This window comes from Notolabrus celidotus, chromosome 21 (genome assembly GCF_009762535.1).
Source record: "Notolabrus celidotus isolate fNotCel1 chromosome 21, fNotCel1.pri, whole genome shotgun sequence".
NCBI lineage: Eukaryota > Metazoa > Chordata > Actinopteri > Labriformes > Labridae > Notolabrus > Notolabrus celidotus.
Genome location: NC_048292.1, coordinates 18,271,660 through 18,294,018, shown reverse-complemented (window position 1 = coordinate 18,294,018; position 22,359 = coordinate 18,271,660). Strand labels below are relative to the sequence as shown.

The following is a 22,359-nucleotide window of genomic DNA, read 5'->3' as shown; positions in this document are numbered from 1 at the left end:
CTAAAGCTTCTCAGGTCCAAGTTTAATTTTGAAGTTTTTATCACCTCTCCCAGCAGCCCAAGTCCCATCAGTCCAACTAATCTACAGGGCTTCTTTTCTCCAATAACCCTGCACCAAGGTTATTTCTTTCAGTTTGTTGTGTGTTAGGACACTAAGTGATTGCTTTGACTGACTGACGTGTGTGGATTCAATAAGAGAACAATAAGGTCTTTGTAGGACATGCCTATATGATCTTTAATGTATGGCTCTAAATACAAATGCTGCTTCAAAATCTCTCTGTGTTCTCCATCTAATGTTCAGTAAACAAAACTGTGTAGTAGGCAACTTTAACAGCACAATGAAGCTCTGTTTATTTAAAAAATAGCACATAATCACATTATGTAGTGGTTAAATAAACAGCAGATTACATAAATATAATAGGAGATCCATAAAACCAACATTATGCATTTAAGCAGGTGCTTTCTCATATGTATTGTTCTTGAGATTAATAAATAATGAATGTCCCCGGTTTTGGGACTGTGCTTTAATGAAATAGGGTGCAAATTAACTGATAGGTAAATGATAAGAGGGATGTGTAAATAAAGCATGTTTACTTCTCCTGTAAGGCCACTTAGACCCCTGTAATAAAGTAATCCCTTGGTTTTAAGAATAACCTAAATCAACTACATAATATCATTAAAAGATTCAGAGAATCTAGAGAAAATTCTTCACAAAAGGGATAATGCAGATAACTGAAGATGGTTGCATGATACTCAGGCCTTCAGGAAGCACTGCATTGAAAAGAGACAGTACGACGTGCAGTACGACGTGCAGTACGACGTGCAGTACGACGTGCAGTACGACGTGCAGTACGACGTGCAGTACGACGTGCAGTACGACGTGCAGTACGACGTGCATACTACATACTGCATTTGACGGTAGTATGTAGTATGACTGTTCTGTTCGGTCTGTTTTGTAGTATGCTGGGTTAGGCATCGCTCGATTTCTGGTTTTGGAAAGCAGTCAACAACGGCGAAGGTTATAGGGAAACTGCTTCTTTAGCATCAATTTATAATTTAAAAAGTTAAGAAGTGGTTTATATGGAATTTAATCATATTCACAGCACCTAAAAACTGAGTGCCTCCGTCAAAAAAGAAGAACTAAGAAGAAGCAGAATATTAGCACTGTGCATTGTGGGAAAAAGTACACAAGGGCGCTGGTCTGCTGCATACTGAGACGTTTTCCAGAATCAGTACGACATGCGGGTAGATTTGGCATACAGCAGATTTTGCTCTTGTTCACATACTGCCTACTAGATACTGAATTTTGGCGGTTTCAAAAATCAGCCATTGTCTGTGAACATAGTCCTTCACTACATCCACAAATACAGTTTAGGACAGACAAGAGGAACCCATATACAAATATGAAACAACTGCAACTGACTGAGGCAAAGTGGAAAACTGTCCTGTGGACTGAGAAATCAAGTTTTGACATTCTTTTTGGAAATCATGAATGCTGCATTCTCCACTCTGAATAGGGAAGGGACTACCCAGCCTTTTATCAGCGCACAGTTCAAAAGCCAGCATCTATGAATTGTATGAGGATGCATAGGTGTCCATGGCATGGCCAGTTTACACATCTTGGAAAGCACCATCAATGCTGAAAAATATAAAAAGGTTTTCTGGCAACATATGCTGAACGAAGCCGAACTTCACAGTATCAAGACAATTATATGGTGGCTGGGAAGTGGAATGCAAATTTACAAAATCAGAAACACTTTTACAAGTGGTGAGACAATTTTACAAGCGACTGAACATTTATACCAGTTCCGAAACAAAATGACAAATGGCAGATTCTGATGGAAAAGGATTGAACCAACGGTTTTCAAAATAAGTTGTCTGTAATATGAAAATCTGCAACAGCCAGGGAATTAATGTATATTTGACATTAACAACAGCTATCACTGATTTGGAATTTCAAAATAAGAACCATTGAAAATGTAGCATATACATTTATTTTGAAATTCTAAATCGGATATAGCTGTGATTGTCAGGAACACATTTTGAGGTGTTTTCTTATCAGTCTTTATAGTTGCACTTGATTTACCTAATTAACTAGACATTGGCGATAATGATCAGTAATGATGCAGATCAAATACACATCAGCAGATTTACAGCTGGCAAATACATATGACAAGACGTATAGAGATGCCATCAGACACTGGGCTGTCAGGATGAGGATGTGGGATGCAAGTGTGGACCACAGGGTTTCTTAAAACTAATCCAAAAAGGAATAACCACAAAAATCGCAAGCGATCAGAGGGAGAGGGGAAACCATAAAAAGAAGACTGAAACCAAGTGACTCCAAGACCTAAACAAGGTGTTAATATGATAAGAGAGTAACTAAACCACTGCTGCAGAGCAACTGACTGGAACCAAGATATGAGGGAGACCCAGGAAAACCTTTTAACAGAACTAAAAGGGCTTCTGGAGATGCCTTAGAGGAAGCCCAAAAGACTGGAGAAAAGACCCACAAAACTACAAGTAAACAATTTTCTTATAGATCTAAACAGAAAGGGCAATATTACCAGGGATTTATGGTGCTTAGGAAAACTATACATGCAGAGATCATAGAAGAGCTTCTCTCATTAGCTCTGAAGGTGAGCTAATGAGTCTGCACAGGGAACTGGAGCACCGGAGTATATAAGCTTCCCCCACCTGCTACAGATCAGGGGCAATCAGGCATACACACCTGAACCTGCACTGTACTGATTAGTTCACCAAACTCAGAGAGTGGCAAAACTGAGTGCCCCTCACACTGGGCATAGTGTTACAATCTTATCTCTCTCCTCTACAGATTCAACAGGTTACCAATAGCGTATTTGCTCAGTTTTAAAATCAAGGGGTCAGTCTTGATTAGAATCCAGTTTGTGATAGCATTTCTCTCAAGGCTTTTTTTCTCCACATTACCATTCATTCCCATCCATGATATAAATACTGCATTTAATACAGCCTGAGGCTTTTCAGAGAGTCCCCTCAGGGCATTATTACATACTCTCATTCTTTATTATGTAATCTGTTCATTATAGACCTGTTGTAGAGGTGAGGGTTTCTCTCTGGGGGAGGCCTGCTCATGACAACATGATCAACATTTAAAGACTTGATTTGCTGTTAGAGCACCACACAAAATACATGTTTAATAGAATCAGAATCAGAATCAGCTTTATTCGCCAAGTATGCTTGAACACACAAGGAATTCAGTAAACTGTGCTCTCTTTGTACAAGGCAGAATAGGAATAAGAATAAGAACTACAATAAAAAATAAAATAAAAATATAATAACAATAACCTTAGCTATAAATACAAAGAAACAACAAATAGGCTTGACTAATATGTACATAGGACCTAAGACTTCAAGATATTTACTGTATTCTAAGTTTCAGTGTAAAAATATTCAGTGCAGATATAGCACTGTCAGGTGCATATATATATAACAAGTGTATTTGATTAAAGTTTATTGTATATTGTGTGAATGATTTGACTGTGAGTCCTCTGTGTATGAATTTTCTTGGTAATAATAAAGTAGAGACATCCACAATGAATTCTTCAAAAGATTTTGATTGATTTAAGTGCTCAAAGTGTTGCAAACCTACCAAACGCAGAAAACACAAAAATCAGCAGAAAAAGGTATTACAGGAAACTGTATTAGTTTCCATGTGCATATTATATATCACAACTGAAGGATGCTTCTTATGAACTGTCAATCCTTATGATATCATCTCTCCATGAGGCATAAGACATTTCCTGCTGCAGTTTTGTCTTGCCAAGCTGTATGATTTAGTTGTGTTGTAATTACAGTTATGTTTCTGCAGAAAATTTTAATTTTTTATACCCAGCTTAAGTTTATAAAGTTGACCTCTCGGTTTCTATTGTATTGTACACCTTTGAAAATGGAGGATTCATTAATTACTTGAGAAAACTCACCAGCAAGAAACATTGTTATCTGATTGTGGAAATTATATCATGAGATGTCAGATAAACAGAGGTTAAAAAAAAGTCCTCCATTAGTCCTTGAGAAGTCGTTGAGTAGAAGAACTTGTGATATTCACTCACTTTTACAGAAGCCCTAAAAGGACATGATTAAATACATTTCATTTTCACTCTTTTCTTGAGATAACGAGTTAATTTCGGTTGTTTTCTTGAGATCTTGACTGATCTGATGCTGATTTCTGTAGTTTAATAGATTCTTGACAGGATGATCATATCAGACATCCAAAATTACACTTTTGCTATACACAAATTACACTTTTGCTATGCATAACGTCCCTTTTCCTTGGAGAAATTACGACTCTTTTAACATTCACGTGTATTGGGTTTTAAATTTATCCAAGACATCAGCCTTCCTAACAATAATAAAACATTCTGGATGTCCACGGCAAACCATTTTAACATATAATCCAAATTTACTCATATCAGTAGTTTAGCTATTCACCAAAGCATTTCTCTGAGATAAAACAGTGTTCCCACTTTTAAGAATTATAATTTAAGATATCAAAAATGCATTCTTATTATCTACAATTGTTATTAGAGTTGTCCACAAAGTAATTATTACTAGTACAGATTAAGTGACGTTTGCTACTTATGTGTAATGGGATAATGGCAGGAGAATTTAACATTTAACAATTGGACTGTATATATTATTCATGTCTTGACTTTCTTACATACTGTTTATAAATGACCTGACGCAGGATTTTGCAGTCTGGTGCCAGAGAAACCACCTCCAGCTCAACGCAGGAAAGACCAAAGAGCTGGTGGTGGATTTCAGAAGACGCAAGCCCCCACCTCCCATACCAGTGAATATCCAGGGAACAGACATTGAGATTGTGAAATCTTACAGGTACCTGGGTGTTCACCTGAACAATAAACTGGACTGGTCAGACAACTCAAATGCGCTGTACAAGAAGGGACAAAGCAGACAGTAGACTGAGGTCTTTTGGTGTGGAGGGGGCTCTTCTGAAGTCCTTCTTTCACTCTGTGGTGGCATCAGCCATCTTCTTTGGAGTGGTCTGCTGGGGAAGCAGCATCTCTGCTGCTGACAGGAAGAATCTGAACAGACTGGTGAAGAAGGCCAGCTCTGCCCTGGGTGGTGCTGCAACTGTCACACCCCTTCCAGGAGACCATAACAACACTAAGTAGCTCGTTCAGTGACAGACTTCTTCGCTCACGGAGAGATACCGCAGGTCTTTTCTTCCAGCAGTGGTCAGACTCTATAACTATATAACTATATATAACTACATAACTATATATATATATATATTTATATGTGTGTGTAAGATATGCTTATTTTTTACCTCTTTAATTTTAATTTTAACTTTAATTGCTAATAACTTTTTAATAATTGTTACCTTATAGGCTCTTGTTTGCTTTATATATTTTTTCTTTTTTTTTTGCACTGTCTACTTTGTTACTGTGACACTTGAATTTCCCCGTTGTGGGACGAGTAAAGGACTATATTATCTTATATTATCTTATCTTATCTTATCTTGTAAGAGCTCTATAATGACCGAATTTCCCTCCCCGGGATAGATAAAGTATTTCTGATTCTGATTCTGATTCTCTCTGTTGAAATGGCTTGCATTAGACATCCAGAATGTTTATTATTGTTAGGAAGGCTGATGTCTTGGATACATTTAAAACACAATACACATGGATGTTAAAACAGATGTAATTTATCTAAGGAAAAGGGGCGTTATGAATGGCAAAAGTGTAATTTGTGGATAACAAAAGAGTAATTGTGGATATCTGATATGTTCATCCTGTCAATGATCTGTTAAACTACAGAAATCAGCATTGCATCTAGCTGTGGGATGTTCAGCCGGCTTCCTGTACTCTGTCACACTCCCACTCTCCTTGCTTGGAGCCTAACCAATCAAAACCTCTGATATTACAGGCACAGATCCTCTTGTCCAATGAAATCCTTCGTCCTTGAAATACGTAATGCTAAGGAAGTGGATGTGCTGAAGCAGCGGTGTATGGGCCCTAGCGTCACCTGTCTCTACAGCAATCAGACAATAAAAAGGATATTATTATTACAGAGACATATTGCATGTAGATAAAACCTGCGGTCTGACAATGGGAGCGAATAACAGTACCCGCCGCGTGTCCTTTGAGTCAGACGAGAACGAGAACATCACGGTGGTGAAGGGCATACGGGTAAGTGAAAGTAGACTAACCTGTGTAGTTTTTATATAACAGGTGTTTTATTATCACCTGACAGAGATGTTACTTTGATTGAATGGCGTCCAGCGCCTGTGACATTATTATAAACGCTGAGCTAACCAGAATGCTAACGTTACATGGCTCCACAGTGAAGTTGCTGACTCCCTTAAGCCTGACTTTCATTCATTCTGAAAGAAGTGCAACATAAAGTGTTTTTAAATGATATGCATGTTCTATAAACTACCTAAAGTGGATCAGAGGTTAGAGGTGAAGACAATTTTCAATGTCCTTGTGGGAATGTTGACGTTGACGTCACTGTCCTCGTGTTGTGCTGTCACTCAATGGATGAATGAGAGTAACTCTCACTGCCCTGTTGCATTCATGATAATAGTAAATGTTAACCCTCTGGAGCTTTTGTTTAAAACTGAGTGGTGTTAGAATTGGAATCAGCTTCTGTAACAGGTTGTTCTATTCTATGCTGCTAATGTTAGATATAGATTGAGAGGCTTTAGTCGATCAGATCAGGCTTTAGTCTGCATGACTCTGTCTATTTTTACTCATTTGGCATGGAAACCATTCAAGGTTGTCTTTCCATGGGGGGTAATCCGGTTTATGCTAGTGCTGTAGTGGTTGCATAAACAGATTGGTATCGAAGCTATGCAGACATAATGTAGAGATACCGAGTCAGGATCAGACTAGTGTAGCATAAAGATGTATAGCAGGTAAGTCTAGCTGTGTCCAGAGTGACTCACATTTGCCACTTTGTGTCTCTTTTAAAGATGCATGGATGCACTGATCCGATCCTGGTATCCGATATCGGCCAGATATTATACAGAACATTTAATTCCTCTTATCCACTGCTGAGGTTTAAAGTTGAATTGTAATATCTGTTGGTTATGAAGATTAACTTACCAAACTGCTGGCACATTTATAATCTCTTGAATAATGATGCTGTCAGTTTAAAAATGTTCATTTATTTAAAACATGATTCCTAGTTTTACCTCATATTAAGGAATAGAGATTGTTAAATCAACATGGGATCGGATCGGTTCAGTATCGGTACTGTGGGATGGGTGCATCCCAAATACATATGTGAAATATACATAATATTCTAATTCCTGCTGACATTTTTCTCCCACTGTCCTTTGCAGCTATCCGAGAATGTCATCAACCGAATGAAGGAACCTGTAGCTCCTCCCAAACTCCACCAGGCTCCCACTCCACCACCTTCCACGGCGCCTATCTTCACTCCCTCTCCTCTCCTGCATCCAGTGCCTCCTCCATTTGACCCAATCACCTCTCTGCCTCCTCCTCCCCCTCCTTCCTTTGTAGAACCTATTGCACCTCCAGCTCCTCCTCCTCCACCACCAGCTCCACCAGCCACAGAGACAGTTGCAGCACCAGCACCACTACCACCGCCACCACCTCCTGTTTCTCAACCTCCTATTGAACAGGTAGCAGCACCCACCATTATTGACATGGTGTTCCCAGCTTCAGCACCCCCTGCTGCTGCTGCTGCTGCTGATACTGTTGCTGCTCCTGCTTTGGAGCCTGTGGTAGCACCTCCTTGTCTTGCTCCTGCTGCTGTTGAGCCGGTAATTTTGCCTGTATCTGCTCCCCCTCCCTGCCATGCTCCCACTGTGGTGGAAGAAATTGCTCTGCTTGCTCCTCCTCCTCCCCTTGTAATTGAGCCACCTCCTCCCATAATTCAGTCCATTGCTCCTCCTCCTCCTGTAATTGAACCCATTGCTCCTCCTCCTCCTCCTCCTGTAATTGAACCCATTGCTCCTCTACAGGTTATTGAAACCATTGCTTCTTCATTTGAAGCCGAACCCATGCCAGCTCCTCCTCCTCCTGTGCATTTTGAACCAATCCTTGCTGCCTCTTTCCCTGAATCAGAGTCTCTGTCCTCCCCTCCTGTTTTTGAGCCTGCCACCTTCCTGCCACCATTAGGTGACACTTTGCCCCCGCAGCCTGCTGAGCCATTCGCTTCCCCTCCCCTGCCTGAGTTTATTGCTCCTTGTGAACCAGTTGCACCTCCTCCTCAGCCCCCAGTGGAACCAGTAACTCTTACTCCTATCCCCGAGCCAGTGGTGGTGCCTGAGCCGAGTTCACCACCACCTCCTCCACCACCTCCTCCTGCACCAGCTGGTGAGTTTGACCAAATTTACTGAATGCTTTTTTAATCAATCTTTATTTGTATAGCGCCAAATCACAACAAACGTTATCCGAAGACGCTTTTACAAACATAGCAGGTCCAGACCGTACTCAATGTAATATTATAAACAAAGACCAAACATCCAGACAGGATAAGATCCAGGTTTGTTTTCAAAACCGCCTGCTTCATACTATGGTTGGAAAAATTCTGTGAATTTTCAAAGTTGGGAACTTTCCGTGGGAATTTATGGGAATTAACGGGAATAAACCATTCATTTACTAAATTGAAGGTTGGCTCTTAATAGGGAACTTAATTATAGTTGGGGAAAAATATTTTAGCATAATCCTGACTAAAACAACCAGATTTCATGCAAGTCCAGTTGAATATCTATGCTATTCCTCAATCACATGCACATAGCACACTGCTTACTGCAGAGCTACTGAGACCACGCCCCCTACATGCACTGTGCACTCCTCCATCACATGAAGCACAGATGATTTCTATTTTTGGATGGATGTCTGCTTATAACAAAACAAATATTTATGTTTGGATATGATACCTTTCCATTAAATTACCCTCAATTCTCATAATTCCCATGGAAAGTTTCCAATTTGGAATATTTCCAAAATTCCCCAGCTCAACTTCCCATGGAAATTTAGCAGAAATTTTCCACCCCTTTGCAATCCTACTTCATACTACCTACGAATGTAATATGCAGTAAGTACTGCATACTGACATGTGAACATAATTGTATAATCTCTGTTTTCCCGGTCTTTGAACACTTCAAAAAAATGTGATGATATTTTGCGTTAGCATTGTGTGTGTGCATTGCTGCTTTCCACCCTGGTTTATTTTTTGTGAAGTGAAGCCAATTCAGAAGCCTCAAACATGAATTGTTCTTAATGGCCAGTAGCGGGCGAGTCCACCAGTTAGAAATATAAGTCAGATTGGAAATGTTGCCTGAAAAGTATGCTGAGTCAGGTGTCACTGGATTTCCGGTTTCGGAAAGCGGAAGTGAACAACGGCCAAGATGAGAGCGTAACATTAGCGCTGTGCATTGTGGGAAACAGTACGCGAGGGAGACTTGTCTGATTCATACTGAGAAATTTTCCTAAATCAGTACGACATCCTGGAAGTTTTGGCATACTGCAGATTTTGCTCCTGTTCACATACTGCATGCTGAATGTTGGCCAAATCACTACATACTGCTAGTATAGTAGGCAGTTTTGAAAACAGCCAAAGTCTCATCTCATCTTAATCCACCATTAGCATTGCACCTCGTAGTATTTAGCTAGTTACAGCAGCAAGGAAAAACGTCCTTTTAACAGGCAAAAACCTCGAGCAGAACCAGACTCATGTTAGACAGACATCTGCTGAGACCGAGTTGGGGTTGGAAAGAGGGATAGAGAAGAATAAGAGAGAGAGAGAGAGAGAGAGAGAGAGAGAGAGAGCGATGATAGTGATGAGAGGATTTGATCTCAATGCTTATGCAGCTGGAGACTAAACACATTATTAAATCATGAAACTGTGAATCTGTAATTTCTGACTTACAAGGCCGCAGAATACACATGCCTTGTTTATTCTAACAAGAAACGGGCGATTATTAGTTCATAAAACCCAAAGAAATTAATTCTTCCTTTGTCAATGGCTCATTATTATCCTGAACGTATGTGTGGCTTCTTCAGCAGCCTGTTTAATTAACAGCCAAAGGTTATGAGCGACTGAACTGTCCATGGATTTATTTTTTAAGTCCAGCTTTATTGAATTTTAATGATGTTTTCATTGTGTGGGTGTTTACTTTGAGCCACCTTAAGCTTTTTGTCTTAACTTTTCCTAAAACTTGTAATTAGTCTTCATTTTAAAAACGGCCTTAGTCATATTATGATTCATTACCATCCCCACACTGTTAATGAAATGATTAATTCTTTCTTGTTACAGTGTTAATGAATTGATGCCGTAATTAGTGGCCCTCCATTCTGCCTTGTCACAGTGGATCTCTAGCTGTCACGGTAACCCTTCTCCATCCTGTGGTTCAGGGGAACATTGGAAATAGTGAGACTATATCTGGCGGTAGTTTTCACTTGAACCGATCTGGGAAGCGTTGTCCCCTAACTCCACATGTGAGACCAAATTACTCAAAGTAAAACCAAAGAGTTATTTTGGCTCTGTCATCAGTGACCTCTATGACTGCAGATGTTTCTCACAACTCGCCTCTAAAAACTCAAAGCATGACTCCACCTTTCCAGCACCAAACATCAGGGGAAAGATTCACACCTACTTTGTGATCTTCCTGAGCAATTTGTGTTTTGAAGGCTAGGAGCTGTATCCATAAAGCTTCCTGGTACAGTTGATCCTGGTGCTGGCAGTCGAAGAAAATTCTAAAAATTGTGATGTTTTTGAAGAATTTCCCCTTGAAGTTCAGACTAGATCCTGGTAAAGATAAAAGTTCTTCACAGAGCGTCTTAGGTCTTAAGAGAGCTCCAAAGATGAAAAACTGTTAGAAGCAGTAAGGAGGACTTTTTAAAGGCTTAAGAGTTTCTCAGTTCAGGAGAAAATGGCAGGAAGACATTGAGAGGGAGAGACAGTGAGTTAATCAAACGCTACGGATTGGATCGTGGAGTGATCATGTCATCATACAGTCTACGGGTGGGTCAGAGATATTCTCACCCACCCAGGGCAATATTTTGGATCACAACAATAATATATAACAAAAGACTAGAATATGTAAGAATTGTAATATACTTGAAGACTGGGAAAATGCAACAGTTTGACTCATGCTCTGGTCCTCATGAAAGAAGACTTGTTATTAGTGACGTAGCAAAACTATAATAGAGTGCAGAGTTACATCGGCATCAACTTCAATAAGCTGCACAAAAATTTGTAAATCAACAAGATGAGAAAGTTGATATTAAACATCACCAGAGACTGTATAAATAGTGGACGTAGTATCCGTGACGCCACTCATCTGTTCTTGAACGCTGTTTTGAAGCAAATTGTCGGCGGGAGCCATATTCAAAATGCTGAATGAAACCTAACTTCTGTCGAGCTAGTGTGAGGTAAAGAGGCGGGCTTTGAGCCTCCTAGCCAGCAGCTACAGTGTTCCCTACTGTCAGTCAAGTCAGTCATGTCCCTAAATGGGCAAAACTCGTAATCTTAACTTCTGAACTGTCACAATATGAAATACTTCACCCCCTGTACAGTTTGTGCGGATAGAGGAATTAGCTATTCGGATCCAAACCGTTTTTTGTACCAGGCTGTAAACATGTTTGCTATTGCTGTAAAGATCGTTTTTTTTTTTAATGGGTGTGTATGTGGTTTCCGGTGTTTCTACAGCCAGCCTCAAGCGGACGCTCGATGAACTGCAGTTTAGAACACTTCTGCGTGGGCAGGATCAGCAGCAGCACATTACACAAAAAGTTACAAACAAACAACACAAAATTCTAAAACATTACAACATATCATGGGTTTCAGAACAAAAGTCATCAGTCAAAGCATCTACAAACTGAAGCATCTTCATCAAGAGCCTTCAGTCTGCTTTTAAAAACATTTAAAGAGACAAGCTCACTCAAACCCAGGCTCTCCTGCAGCAGGTTCGAGGCTGCAGGAGCAGCGTATCTAAAACTATTTTTACCCGTTTCAAGACACACTCAGGGGACTGAAAGCAAAAGCAAGTTTTGTGACTGGTTAATTCATATCAGCACAGGAAACACAGCCATGTGTGTGCAGGCTAATTTTCTGCAGACCAGTTAAAGTATGAAGCAACATTTAATCCCTTTGAGGACAGTGGGGGTTGCACGTCTTTGGCACCTATATTTTGGGGGTCACAGGCTGATAAGTTTGGGAACCTCTGGTCTAGTCCATGTGTGGGAAACACTGTAATATGACTATCAGCATGTAAAGAGGCCACTGTATTTTTGTATGCTTTATGCTTTCAAAGTATGGCTTACAATTTACACATCACATATTGTACATAATTACAATGTCTGACTAGATTCTATGATTAGGCCGATCTTTACCCATGATCACTGCTAGTGTTTTAATTGATCTTTTTCTCTCTTTTTTAACAACTAATCACAGCTTTTGAAAGAATGTGCATAACTAGGAACATAAGATAAGATAATACTTAATTGATTGAGCAGTGCAAGAATAATAGAGCACATATAAAGTATACATTTAAATAAAGTAAAACAATTCTTTTTTAATAAAATAAGAATACAATTTAAAGATATACAAGTTACACATGGTGTAAATAGTTGTAATTGCAGGCAGTAAGCAAGCAGTGAAAAGTCAGAATAACAAGTTACTTTGCCAGTAATAATCCACAACCAAAACGCTGCTGTAGTGCAAACAAGTTAACAAAACGCAAACACAACTTTTGAACACTAATTGTGCAAACAAGAGAGTTTAAATAAGTATAAAAAGTAAAAGCAGTTAGGAGCTGCTGCAACAGGCTGCCAACCTCTCCAGCCCCGTAAGATAAAAAAAACATGACCCTCACTCAGAGAAGGGTTTCTACAATTGTTAGTTTCATTTAGCACACACTTTTATCCGAAGTGACGTACATCTGAGAGTGAGTCCAACACATGCAAAGATGTAGACAGCAGGGAAACAACATGAGGAAGTGCCACAGTGAGCCTCAAGTGTGATCAGACCCAAGTGCTGCCATGCAGTGCTAGAGGCAATGGCACAGTCTGTGTCGCTCAGAGTTACTCAAAGAAGTCCCAAATCACTCATATAGTGGCACTCCCTGCGCTCTCAGTGTTCTCAGAGTGTGAATATGGGCACAGATTTTTTTCTTAAGGATTTGTTTAGTTAATTGGGCTTCGATTCAACAGGTGGACCTTCCAAATACATGTTTTTTTATTGCTCTTAAGATGTGCTTGAAACATCAACTACTTGATAACAGGTTGGTCAAATTATCTTCAAATCAGAAATTTGTTTTGCATTTGTTTTCACCTCTGTCAAATGCAGTCCTTTTAAAGGTGACATATCACGCTTTTTTCATCAATATATATTGGTCTAAGAGGTCCCCAAAACATGTCTTTAAAGTTTATGCTCAAAAAAACACTTTGAAATCAGATTTTGGCATGCCTGAAAAGCCCTCTTCCTCAGTCCTCCTCAGAACACTCTGTTTTCCCTCTGACCACGCCCCCTCAGGAAGTGGGTGTGGCCTCGGCTCTCCAGCACGTTGATCTAATGTTTACATGTTGGCTGAATATACACGGCTGCTCAGAGATTGCGTTACTTCAACCCTCTGAATCTGATCCTGACGGAGAGGCGCCTGTAGCAGGACCTTTCTGAACGATTGGTCACAGATTTAGTGTTTCTTGTTGTTTTATTTATCAGTATGTCGACGTGTGTCTTGGTACACAGCTATGAACATGTAGCTATGTGGCTATGCTAACTAGCGCTAGCACTTATCCATGATAAATAAAAATCATCCACTAGATCTTCAAATCTGCAGACGTGGGGAGTAAAACCGACCTCTGCCAGAAAGGCAGCAGGACCTTTTATGAAGGATTGGTCACAGATTCTGTTTCTTGTTGTTTTATTTGTCAGTATGTCGACGTGTGTCTTGGTACACAGCTACAGCTACGACATGTAGCTATGTAGCTATGCTAACTAGCGCTAGCACTTATCCATGATAAATAAAAATCATCCACTAGATCTTCAAATCTGCAGATGTGGGGAGTAAAACCGACCTTTGTGTTTATTAAGACAGCCTACAACTAGCATGCCTCCCTCCTAAGCTCCTTGTTAGCACACATTTGTGCAGGTAATGAAAAACGGGGAGGGATTCAGTATTATTTTATACAGTCTATGGGCTGAACAAGCTCCGAGCTCTGACTCCGTGACAGACCGGATATTGTTTTTACGTAACAAAAACACGGAAGTCTGAAACGGCTCGTTTCACACACATTTACAGAAAGGTGTAGAAATCAGAACAGGGGCAGAATGGATTTTTTTCATTTTCGGGGGGTTTGTAGACATGCCAGGGAAACATATTTCAGGTAGAGAACCATTAAAAAGTCAATTTTGCATGATATGTCACTTTTAAATCCACATTATAAAAGGCATCTCTATAATCATGAATGGAAAAGAACAAAGTCATTTAGGAATAAAGTTTTAGAGATGAATCACATATGAAAGAAATCTGTCACTGAAGATAGTATCAAATAGAGCACTGATGCAGGGTTAATTAAGTAACACTGTTTTAGTGATAGAAGTGTGTAGAAGGTTTCAAACAAACACATTATCTCCCTCCATCTCTCCACTTATCCCTCTCTCACCCCCAAAGTTTTTGGCCTTATTGTCTTTAATGTGTGGGTACACATCCCTTGTCTCTTGACACATCCGGCAGAGGACATCTGAATGTTACTTGTTCATCAGACGGTATAGAACAGGTCGTGGAAGGTGTGTGTGAGGGGAAGGGGCTGGTTGTACATAGGCTGGCATGCAGAGTGTGGGCAGGCTCCCCCATCCTTGACTGTGCTCAATCAGTAAGGTAATTAAAAAAGGGCCAACTTACGCCACGCCACACTGACTCCAGTGATTAAAACGACACCTCCGCAGTTTCACACAACAAACCACCAGGCCTCATTAAGGGACCCCGGTGGCCAGTACAAGAATGTATGTGTGTGTGTGAGCGTGTGTGTTCACTTTTTATTTTGCCTTTGGGCTTCTGTGATATGACATTGCATTTCCTAAAAGCCAACCGCCTTTTAGTTTGAGCGCATTAGAAACACAATTGGATAATTAAAAGAATTTATTCACTCCACTTCCACAAAAAGACTTGTTTGTCCGTTTGTTTTGTCCCGCTTGCTCTGGGGCCACTTTCACAACACAGTTTCATTTTCCACCATGTGAAATAAAGTTGTTCTTCCATTGTTCCTACTAATTAGTTTTTCAGACTCAAAAATAAGTATTTCACCTGATTCTGTGGCAGGTTTGGAGGGTGGTAGGGGGGGTTATTATGGGGACTACTTGTTGCTTTCACAGAACTACAGTATTTATGGTCAGTAATGGATGTTAGTGCCACACTAACTGTTAGTTATCTTTTTGGGTCCTCAGTATCTGCAGAATTGCATTGGCTGTATTTGAATAGTTACTCAATGGTCAATACTGTAAGTAAACAATGATACGTTAGTTATTTTTACTCTACTTTTAAGAAAACTATTTATCTTTTAAAGAATATCATCCTAAGCATAACATCTTAGTTTTGTTTTTACATTCAATCAGTGGGATCTGCACATGTATTATACAACCCTTTCAGGTTTTAGGACATATCACAGCACAGAGGTTGCCCTGTAAAAAGTAGTAAACAATTTCTAGAACACATATTGATGACAACAACCTTTAAGTACTAGTATTACTTGACTTGAATGATGATTTTAACTCTGTTAACCACTAAAGTATTTTAGATAGATCAAGGTGATTTTGTAGGTGTCGTGGTGGAAAGTGAACTCATTGACTTGTCATGACCAAGCGGCAACCTCTGGCCCGGAAAATTGAAGCCAATGTGACAGTTTTAAAAACTGCAGTTTCTCAAGTGTCCACTTGAGGCTGGCTCCAGAAGTACCAGAAACCACATACACACCACCTACGGTGGTGGAAGGCATCTGAGCAGTCGTCTAGCTCGTCTGGCAGTCGAGGAGAAACTGTGTCACAGCTTCCAGGCCTTCCACTCATCCTACAGCGATACTTACCTGCTGGGTATTCACTTTGTGACTGATAAGAACTACATCAAAGACATGATGCACTGGTCCCAGAACGCCTGGATGAACCTGTGTACATCTGTGACAGAGATTTCTCGATCGGCACACACTGTACAGGGGGTTGAATTTTTCATAACGTGGCAGTTTCAATATTAAGATTACAAGTTTTCCATTATGAGGGGCAAGACTGACTTTATGACAGGCGGGAACACTGTAGCTGTTGGCTAGGAGGCTCAAAGCCCACCTCTTTACGTCACAATAGCTCGACAGCAGTTAGGTTGCGTTCAGCATTTCCAATATGGCTCCCGCCAACGAGTGGCTTCAAAACAGCGCTTCAGAAACAGATGGGTGACGTCACGGATACTGTGTCTATTATTTCTACAGTCTTTGGTTATGACACAGGGCCGAGGCTGACAATTTATGTGCTCACATTGTAGCGTCTACCTGTCAAACATGTCTTAATGCTCTAAGCTGTGATAATCGTTGAAGTTTCCTTTAAAAGCTCCAACATATTAATATTGAGATCAGAACATACAAGTTCAGCAGTAAATATAAAGTACAATTATCACCTTTCTGACCTGTCAGCAAAACCTGAAAATGTAGGAACTTTGTAGAATATGTAGTGGAGTTGTTTTATTGGACTGCACAGGTGGTAATAATGTTATGGCTGATCACCAGGCATGTTGTCATAGTGCTTTCAGATGCTGTCTGTTATTTTGTGCAGGCGCATCAAGGAAAAGAGCTCTGAAGTTGTGGAACACGCTTGTGGCTCTACTTTCATGGTGCCAGAGTGTGCTACAGGCTGGCTAAAGTTTCGTACATGCCAGAAATCGATCAAACTAGTCTGGATCATCTGATCAGGCCGTGATCGGTTCTAGTGCCCCCTTGTAAATGGCAAACGACACATGATCAGGCTGACATTTGGCCCGACTTCAAATCAGGCATGTATCAGTCTCAAAAATTAGGTCAGCAGTGGCCTCAGTTTGTATGGTGTACGCCTGGCTTAACTTAACATGTTGACCTGTGTGGGAATGTGTTTAACTGGTCACCTTGTATGTTTGTAGAAGAAGGTTTATATTTATTTTATTTTTATTTATTTATTCAATTTTTTTTCAACAATAAATAATCACTTTTCCACTATAACTTTTTTTTATAAAGTTACCTTTTACATTTCCATATCAATAGATTTTTTTTTCTCAGATAAAAACTAATAAAAAATGTGATAAATATTAATAAAAAAAAATCCATACTCCATCACAAAACATATTAGTGTATCAATCATTTCTTGTTCCCCTAATAGTCACCGTGGTTTACATTTTTGTTCATTGCTCAGGCCCTCATTGTTACAGTATTATACAACAATGAGGCTGGTTGACATTTACTCAGGTATTCTGTCCTTGCAAGGACCTGTCAAAGCAAATGTACCAAGCTCAGCAAGTATTCAAAGGAGGGAGGGAGAAAACGGTCAACTAGGATTATTTATCAAGCGTGATCTTTTTAAGGGACAAAATAATAAAAAAGGCACGATGAATGTAAATGCGAATCTCGTTAAAAAGTTGCAAAGTTCAGCCCAATCCTGAAAGGGTACGGCCGTAATGAGGCGGGCATTGATTATGTGTATCCATGAGAGTTGGGTATCGAGTGAGGCTCTCAGCAGGTCAGCTGTCTCTAAATCACGGCCTGAGTCAGTATGTGTGCTGATTACGCCGTAGTCAAGGTTGAACCTCCTACACCTTCTCCAATGTGCTATAAATATTCATATGCCAGAGCCCACACACCGCGCTGGACTAATAGCCTGCTTAAAGATGTCTCCCAGGTGCAGCCGACGGAATGGCAGAGCAGGAGAGACAAAAGAAAACAATCAGAGGTGTGTGAGGGAATATGTAAGAAACTTAGGGAATATATCACTCTCCTTTTGAAACTGTCTTTCCTTGTTATCTTGTGAAAACGTGAAATGATAAGTTGGAGCCCATTACATTACATAGCATTGAATTAGAAGGAAAGTGTGTGAATAAGAGAAAATCAGAATTCGCACCTGCCTACGAGGACTGGAAGCTTGCTCTTTGGGCTTTTTTCTTATTTTGAACCTTGTGAAAGGTGTGCGGCGACTTGTCTAAGCACTAGCTAGAAACGTGAGGAAGTGGTAATGTTACAGATTATGCCCTCCATGCAGGTCTTGGGGTTAATGAAACTTCTGATGAGAAACGCAATTTGCCTTCGTCTATTATCTCCACTGCCAATAGCCCGTGCTCCACCGCCTCTCCTCCTTCTCCATGTGTTTTTTCCACAGGGTTTAGTGATCGGTGGAGACAGGAAGGAGGGGACACGTCTAAAAAGATGATGAGTTTTTAATCTTTTTAACATTTACATGTCCTACTCAGAATTGACACGGGCGCTGTCGATCTGGAATTGTCTCTGACCCTACCGAGCCTTCCTCAAGGACCCCAGACTGTGTTTATCATATCAGAACCTGTTCTCCATTTGACCTTGCGGGCCTGCTAGCTATCTGAAGCCTCTCTCTGCAGGGCAGAAAAGGATCAGGTGATAAAAGAAGAGTTGCTTAGGCGTGTCTGAACTTAGAGGGCTCTTTATGGATTTACTTTCCATAGTGTGTTGCTTAAAGGGTGTATATTTTTAATAATTTTGAAGATTTAAAGGGCAGTTGATACAGATAATGACGTCTTTATTGATGGAAAAGGCTCGTAATGATAGGGATTGACTTTTGATTTTAAAATGCCACTTCCATTTGGTGTTCAGTATTGTTGTTTTGATACGCCCTTGATGTTTTAAACTGGATAAAATGGTTGTAAAGACCTTTTGTCTTAGTGGTGGGCAATACTGACCAAATAGATATCACTTTTTATTTGACCATTGATGCCCTTGTTTGGTTTCAATGACATACAAAATATATCTGGCTGCTTTATACGTGTTAGCTCTGAACATTAAGAATTTCAAAAGGTGGCTTTTTCTGACCTCTTTAGTGAAGAACAGTGACTGAAACAACTAGGGATGAGAATCGGAGTGGAACTCATGATTTGATATATTACCCAATACATGGCCCCAAATAACATTAATATCACAATACAGTGACTTTGCTATAATTGATTAAATGCAAGACTATATATACATAATGGTACATCACATTATCTGATCCACTGAAGAACACAAAATGCTCGTAGGGGTAAAGTGTAGGATTACTGTTATTGCCACCGAATCAAATTGGAGTTTAATGCACCCCCCCCCCCCCTCCCCCCGCGCGCTTACATGCATGAGCGCCGCTGACTTGCGACCGTATGATCGTGACTGATTCAAAACTGGTCCTCACCAAAACATTATCATAGTGAAAGTTAAAAACACAAACAAACATGGCTGCTGTTAGTACTCACAACTATCATGCTAGCATTATCCAGTTGTACTGGTGACACGAGATCAGGAGAAAAGTTATAATACATATAATACTGTAACAGCTCTACTGTTTGTTAAACGTGTTCAGTGTAGATGTTCTTAATTCCTACAGTGTTGACGGTCAGTGAAGGCATCAGGAGAGGTGTAGAGTGTGTGAGCTGGAGAGAGGAGAGACAAGAGAAGTTTTTCATTCATTCAAACATTGATTGTTGTTTTGTTGGTTGGTGTGATCACGGCCGACAGTGACCGGTTAGTAAAACTCAACGTGTTCACCAATCTGCTCGTCATCCCTACAGCGTCCGGACAGACGCTACAGTACATATACATTTTCTGTAGGACTTACTAAACGTCATTCATTCTTTTGCTTGTCAGAGCCCCCATGGTGAGAGCTTTTTAGACTCTGATCCGGACTACAGTCCTGAGCAAAGCACCTCATCGGGTCAGAGGGGACAGGCCCGAGGTCAAGCGAGAGGGGCAGTCAGTAGAGTCAGGGGAAGCAGAGGCAGGAGACGGGGACGAGGAGTACACGCCGGGGAAATGTACGCGCAGGAGGCGGGCAGAACAGCAGGAAGGGATTTGGATGGTTTAATGGCTCTTTTTTTAAGAACACATTATGTATTGATTGCCATCAGGACATAAAGATCATTCTAACCAGTATAACAAAAAGTGTATCTAAATCTGACTACCAACCCCAGCTTTAATGCCTATCTGAGTTCATCATTTTAAAACATGCCTTACATACTGTGAACTGCTACAGCAGACTAGACTACTGTAACGATGTCTTTACAGGACTCCCTAATAAGTCCATTAGACGACTGCCTGTCTGTCAGAGAATAGACTTTAAGATCCTGCTGATGGTTTATAAAGCACTGAATGGTTTAGGCCCAAAATACATTGATGATCTGCTGCTCCTGTATGAACCATCTCGACCTCTGAGGTCATCAGGTACTGGTCTGCTTTCAGTCCCTAGAGTCAGAACGAAACATGATGAAGCAGCGTTTAGTCATTATGCACCAGTGGAACACACTCCCTGAAAGCTGTAGGTCTGCTCCAACTCTCACCTCTTTTAAATCAAAGACTAAGACTTTTTTATTTGGCACTGCCTTCCTATCTTAGCTTATTTTAACTCACTTTAAATGAAAATTTTAAATTTACTTTTAACATATTTCTAATTTTCCTTTTCTTTTCAGTTTTATTATATTTGTCATTTTAATTATGCTCTTTTATGCTTGTCTGAATGTTTCCAATGCTTTTAATGTTTTAATGTAAAGCACATTGAGTTGCCCTTGTGTATTAAATACGATATACAAATAAAGCTGCCTTGCCTTACAGCATTACTGTTGTTGATAAAACACAATGAAAGCAATAAAAGCATTTTTTCTTGCTACTTGACAATCGTCGTCATAGCATGGCTGGGGTTTCAGTCTTAATAGAGTAACAGAGTTCTAATTCAACTGCAGTGAGGTCCACAGTGCTTCTCGCAATCAGACATGATGAATATGACTTTTCATGCCCTGGGCTGTAGGGGACAGCAGGCTTTGTCTTTGAAGATGAAACAGTATGAAACAGAAAGGTGTCAGCTGTTAACTGTCTGTCACTGCTTACTCATTCTCTTTACTGTACCAAAGAAGCAGCCAGAATACAGAAGGAAAGCTATAGAGGACGGCATTCATTCAAATTGACTGTATTCTAGTGTTGTGTGTTTAGGCAGGAATATCATTGAAGAGTAATTTACATTGTGGGTGTCACAAAAAAACCTGCTGAAATAGGTGGAGACGACAAAAGTTATAGAAGTACTCTGAAGCTCTGAAGTGCAGGCCACAAACAGCACCAGTCAATGAAACTCAATTCTTTTAAAGAAACACAAGTTCTGCTGCTGCCGGCACTGGAAGAGAAACTTTCAATGTAAAGCCCAGAATCAAACATGTATTTTTACTACTGCTTCTCAATAGCTTGTAGTTTTTTCTCTCTCTTTTCTTTCTTTAAAAGGTTTCAATAAAACGCTGCTAGGAAAAAGATGTAGAAGAAAAAGCTTTGGGCCAAGAAACATTTATGGAAACCATGACGTCCATCTGGAAACTGAGCTTCTGCTCAGTTGAAGTCATTACACTGAAACTATAAAGTAGACGGATTTGATTTCAAGTCAACAGATTATTACTTTATTTCTCTTTCTTCATCTCCACCAGAGCACAGAATTAAGATGTAAAGCAGCATTTACTACTTCCTTATACGTTTGCCTTTTAGTTAAACAAACTCTGAGATAAGAAGCAGGACATTTCTTTGCCGACTCTGAGGTCTTATCGTCCGTCTGATTTACCTGGAATTAGGTTTACGTGTGCGTCTATCCACTTCCCTGCTGTTACCACATGTTGCCAGGTAATAATAGACTCTGACAATGGGGATTATCCCATCTAACAAATGCTGGGGGAAAGTAATCTTGACACTTGCAGACCCTTCCACACCACACACACACACACACACACACACACACACACACACACACACACACACACACACACACACACACACACACACACACACATACACACACACACTCTGCAGTGTCGCTTCACACAGCGCGACACTTCTACCTTCAGAGCACGTTTTGGCTGGGTCACAGGCTGGCATCTTTACTTTCATGCTTAATTACCTGCCAAGATAGACCAGCAGAGACACAGAGTCGTACATGTATGATGTCCCCTCCAATGGATAGAATAGATAGGGTGGCCTGGTGCTGGGATGTGAGAGTCAAGGCTGTGTGTGCCTCTGATGTGTGTTATTGTAAGTCAATTCAGGCCTTTTTGTTGTTCATCTGGTGCGTCTTGTGGTCTAATTCTGTTATCTTTAGGCTTGCTGCCTCACACACACATACACATACTTCACTT

General features: G+C 40.3%; 1 protein-coding gene across 2 annotated transcripts in view; it reads left to right on the top strand.

Moving 5' to 3' along the window:
• Positions 1–5,949: 5,949 nt before the first annotated feature.
• chchd3a (coiled-coil-helix-coiled-coil-helix domain containing 3a) overlaps positions 5,950–22,359 on the top strand; it is a 112,729-nt gene continuing 96,319 nt past the window's right edge. The window contains exons 1-3 of one of the 2 annotated variants that reach the window (XM_034673132.1): positions 5,953–6,190; positions 7,348–7,650; positions 8,245–8,347. In XM_034673132.1, the coding sequence (XP_034529023.1) occupies positions 6,110–6,190; positions 7,348–7,650; positions 8,245–8,347 (487 nt within the window). In that variant the 5' untranslated portion in view covers positions 5,953–6,109. Of the gene's footprint in view, positions 6,191–7,347; positions 8,348–22,359 lie in introns of both variants that reach the window. The other variant, XM_034673131.1, reaches the window with a different exon arrangement.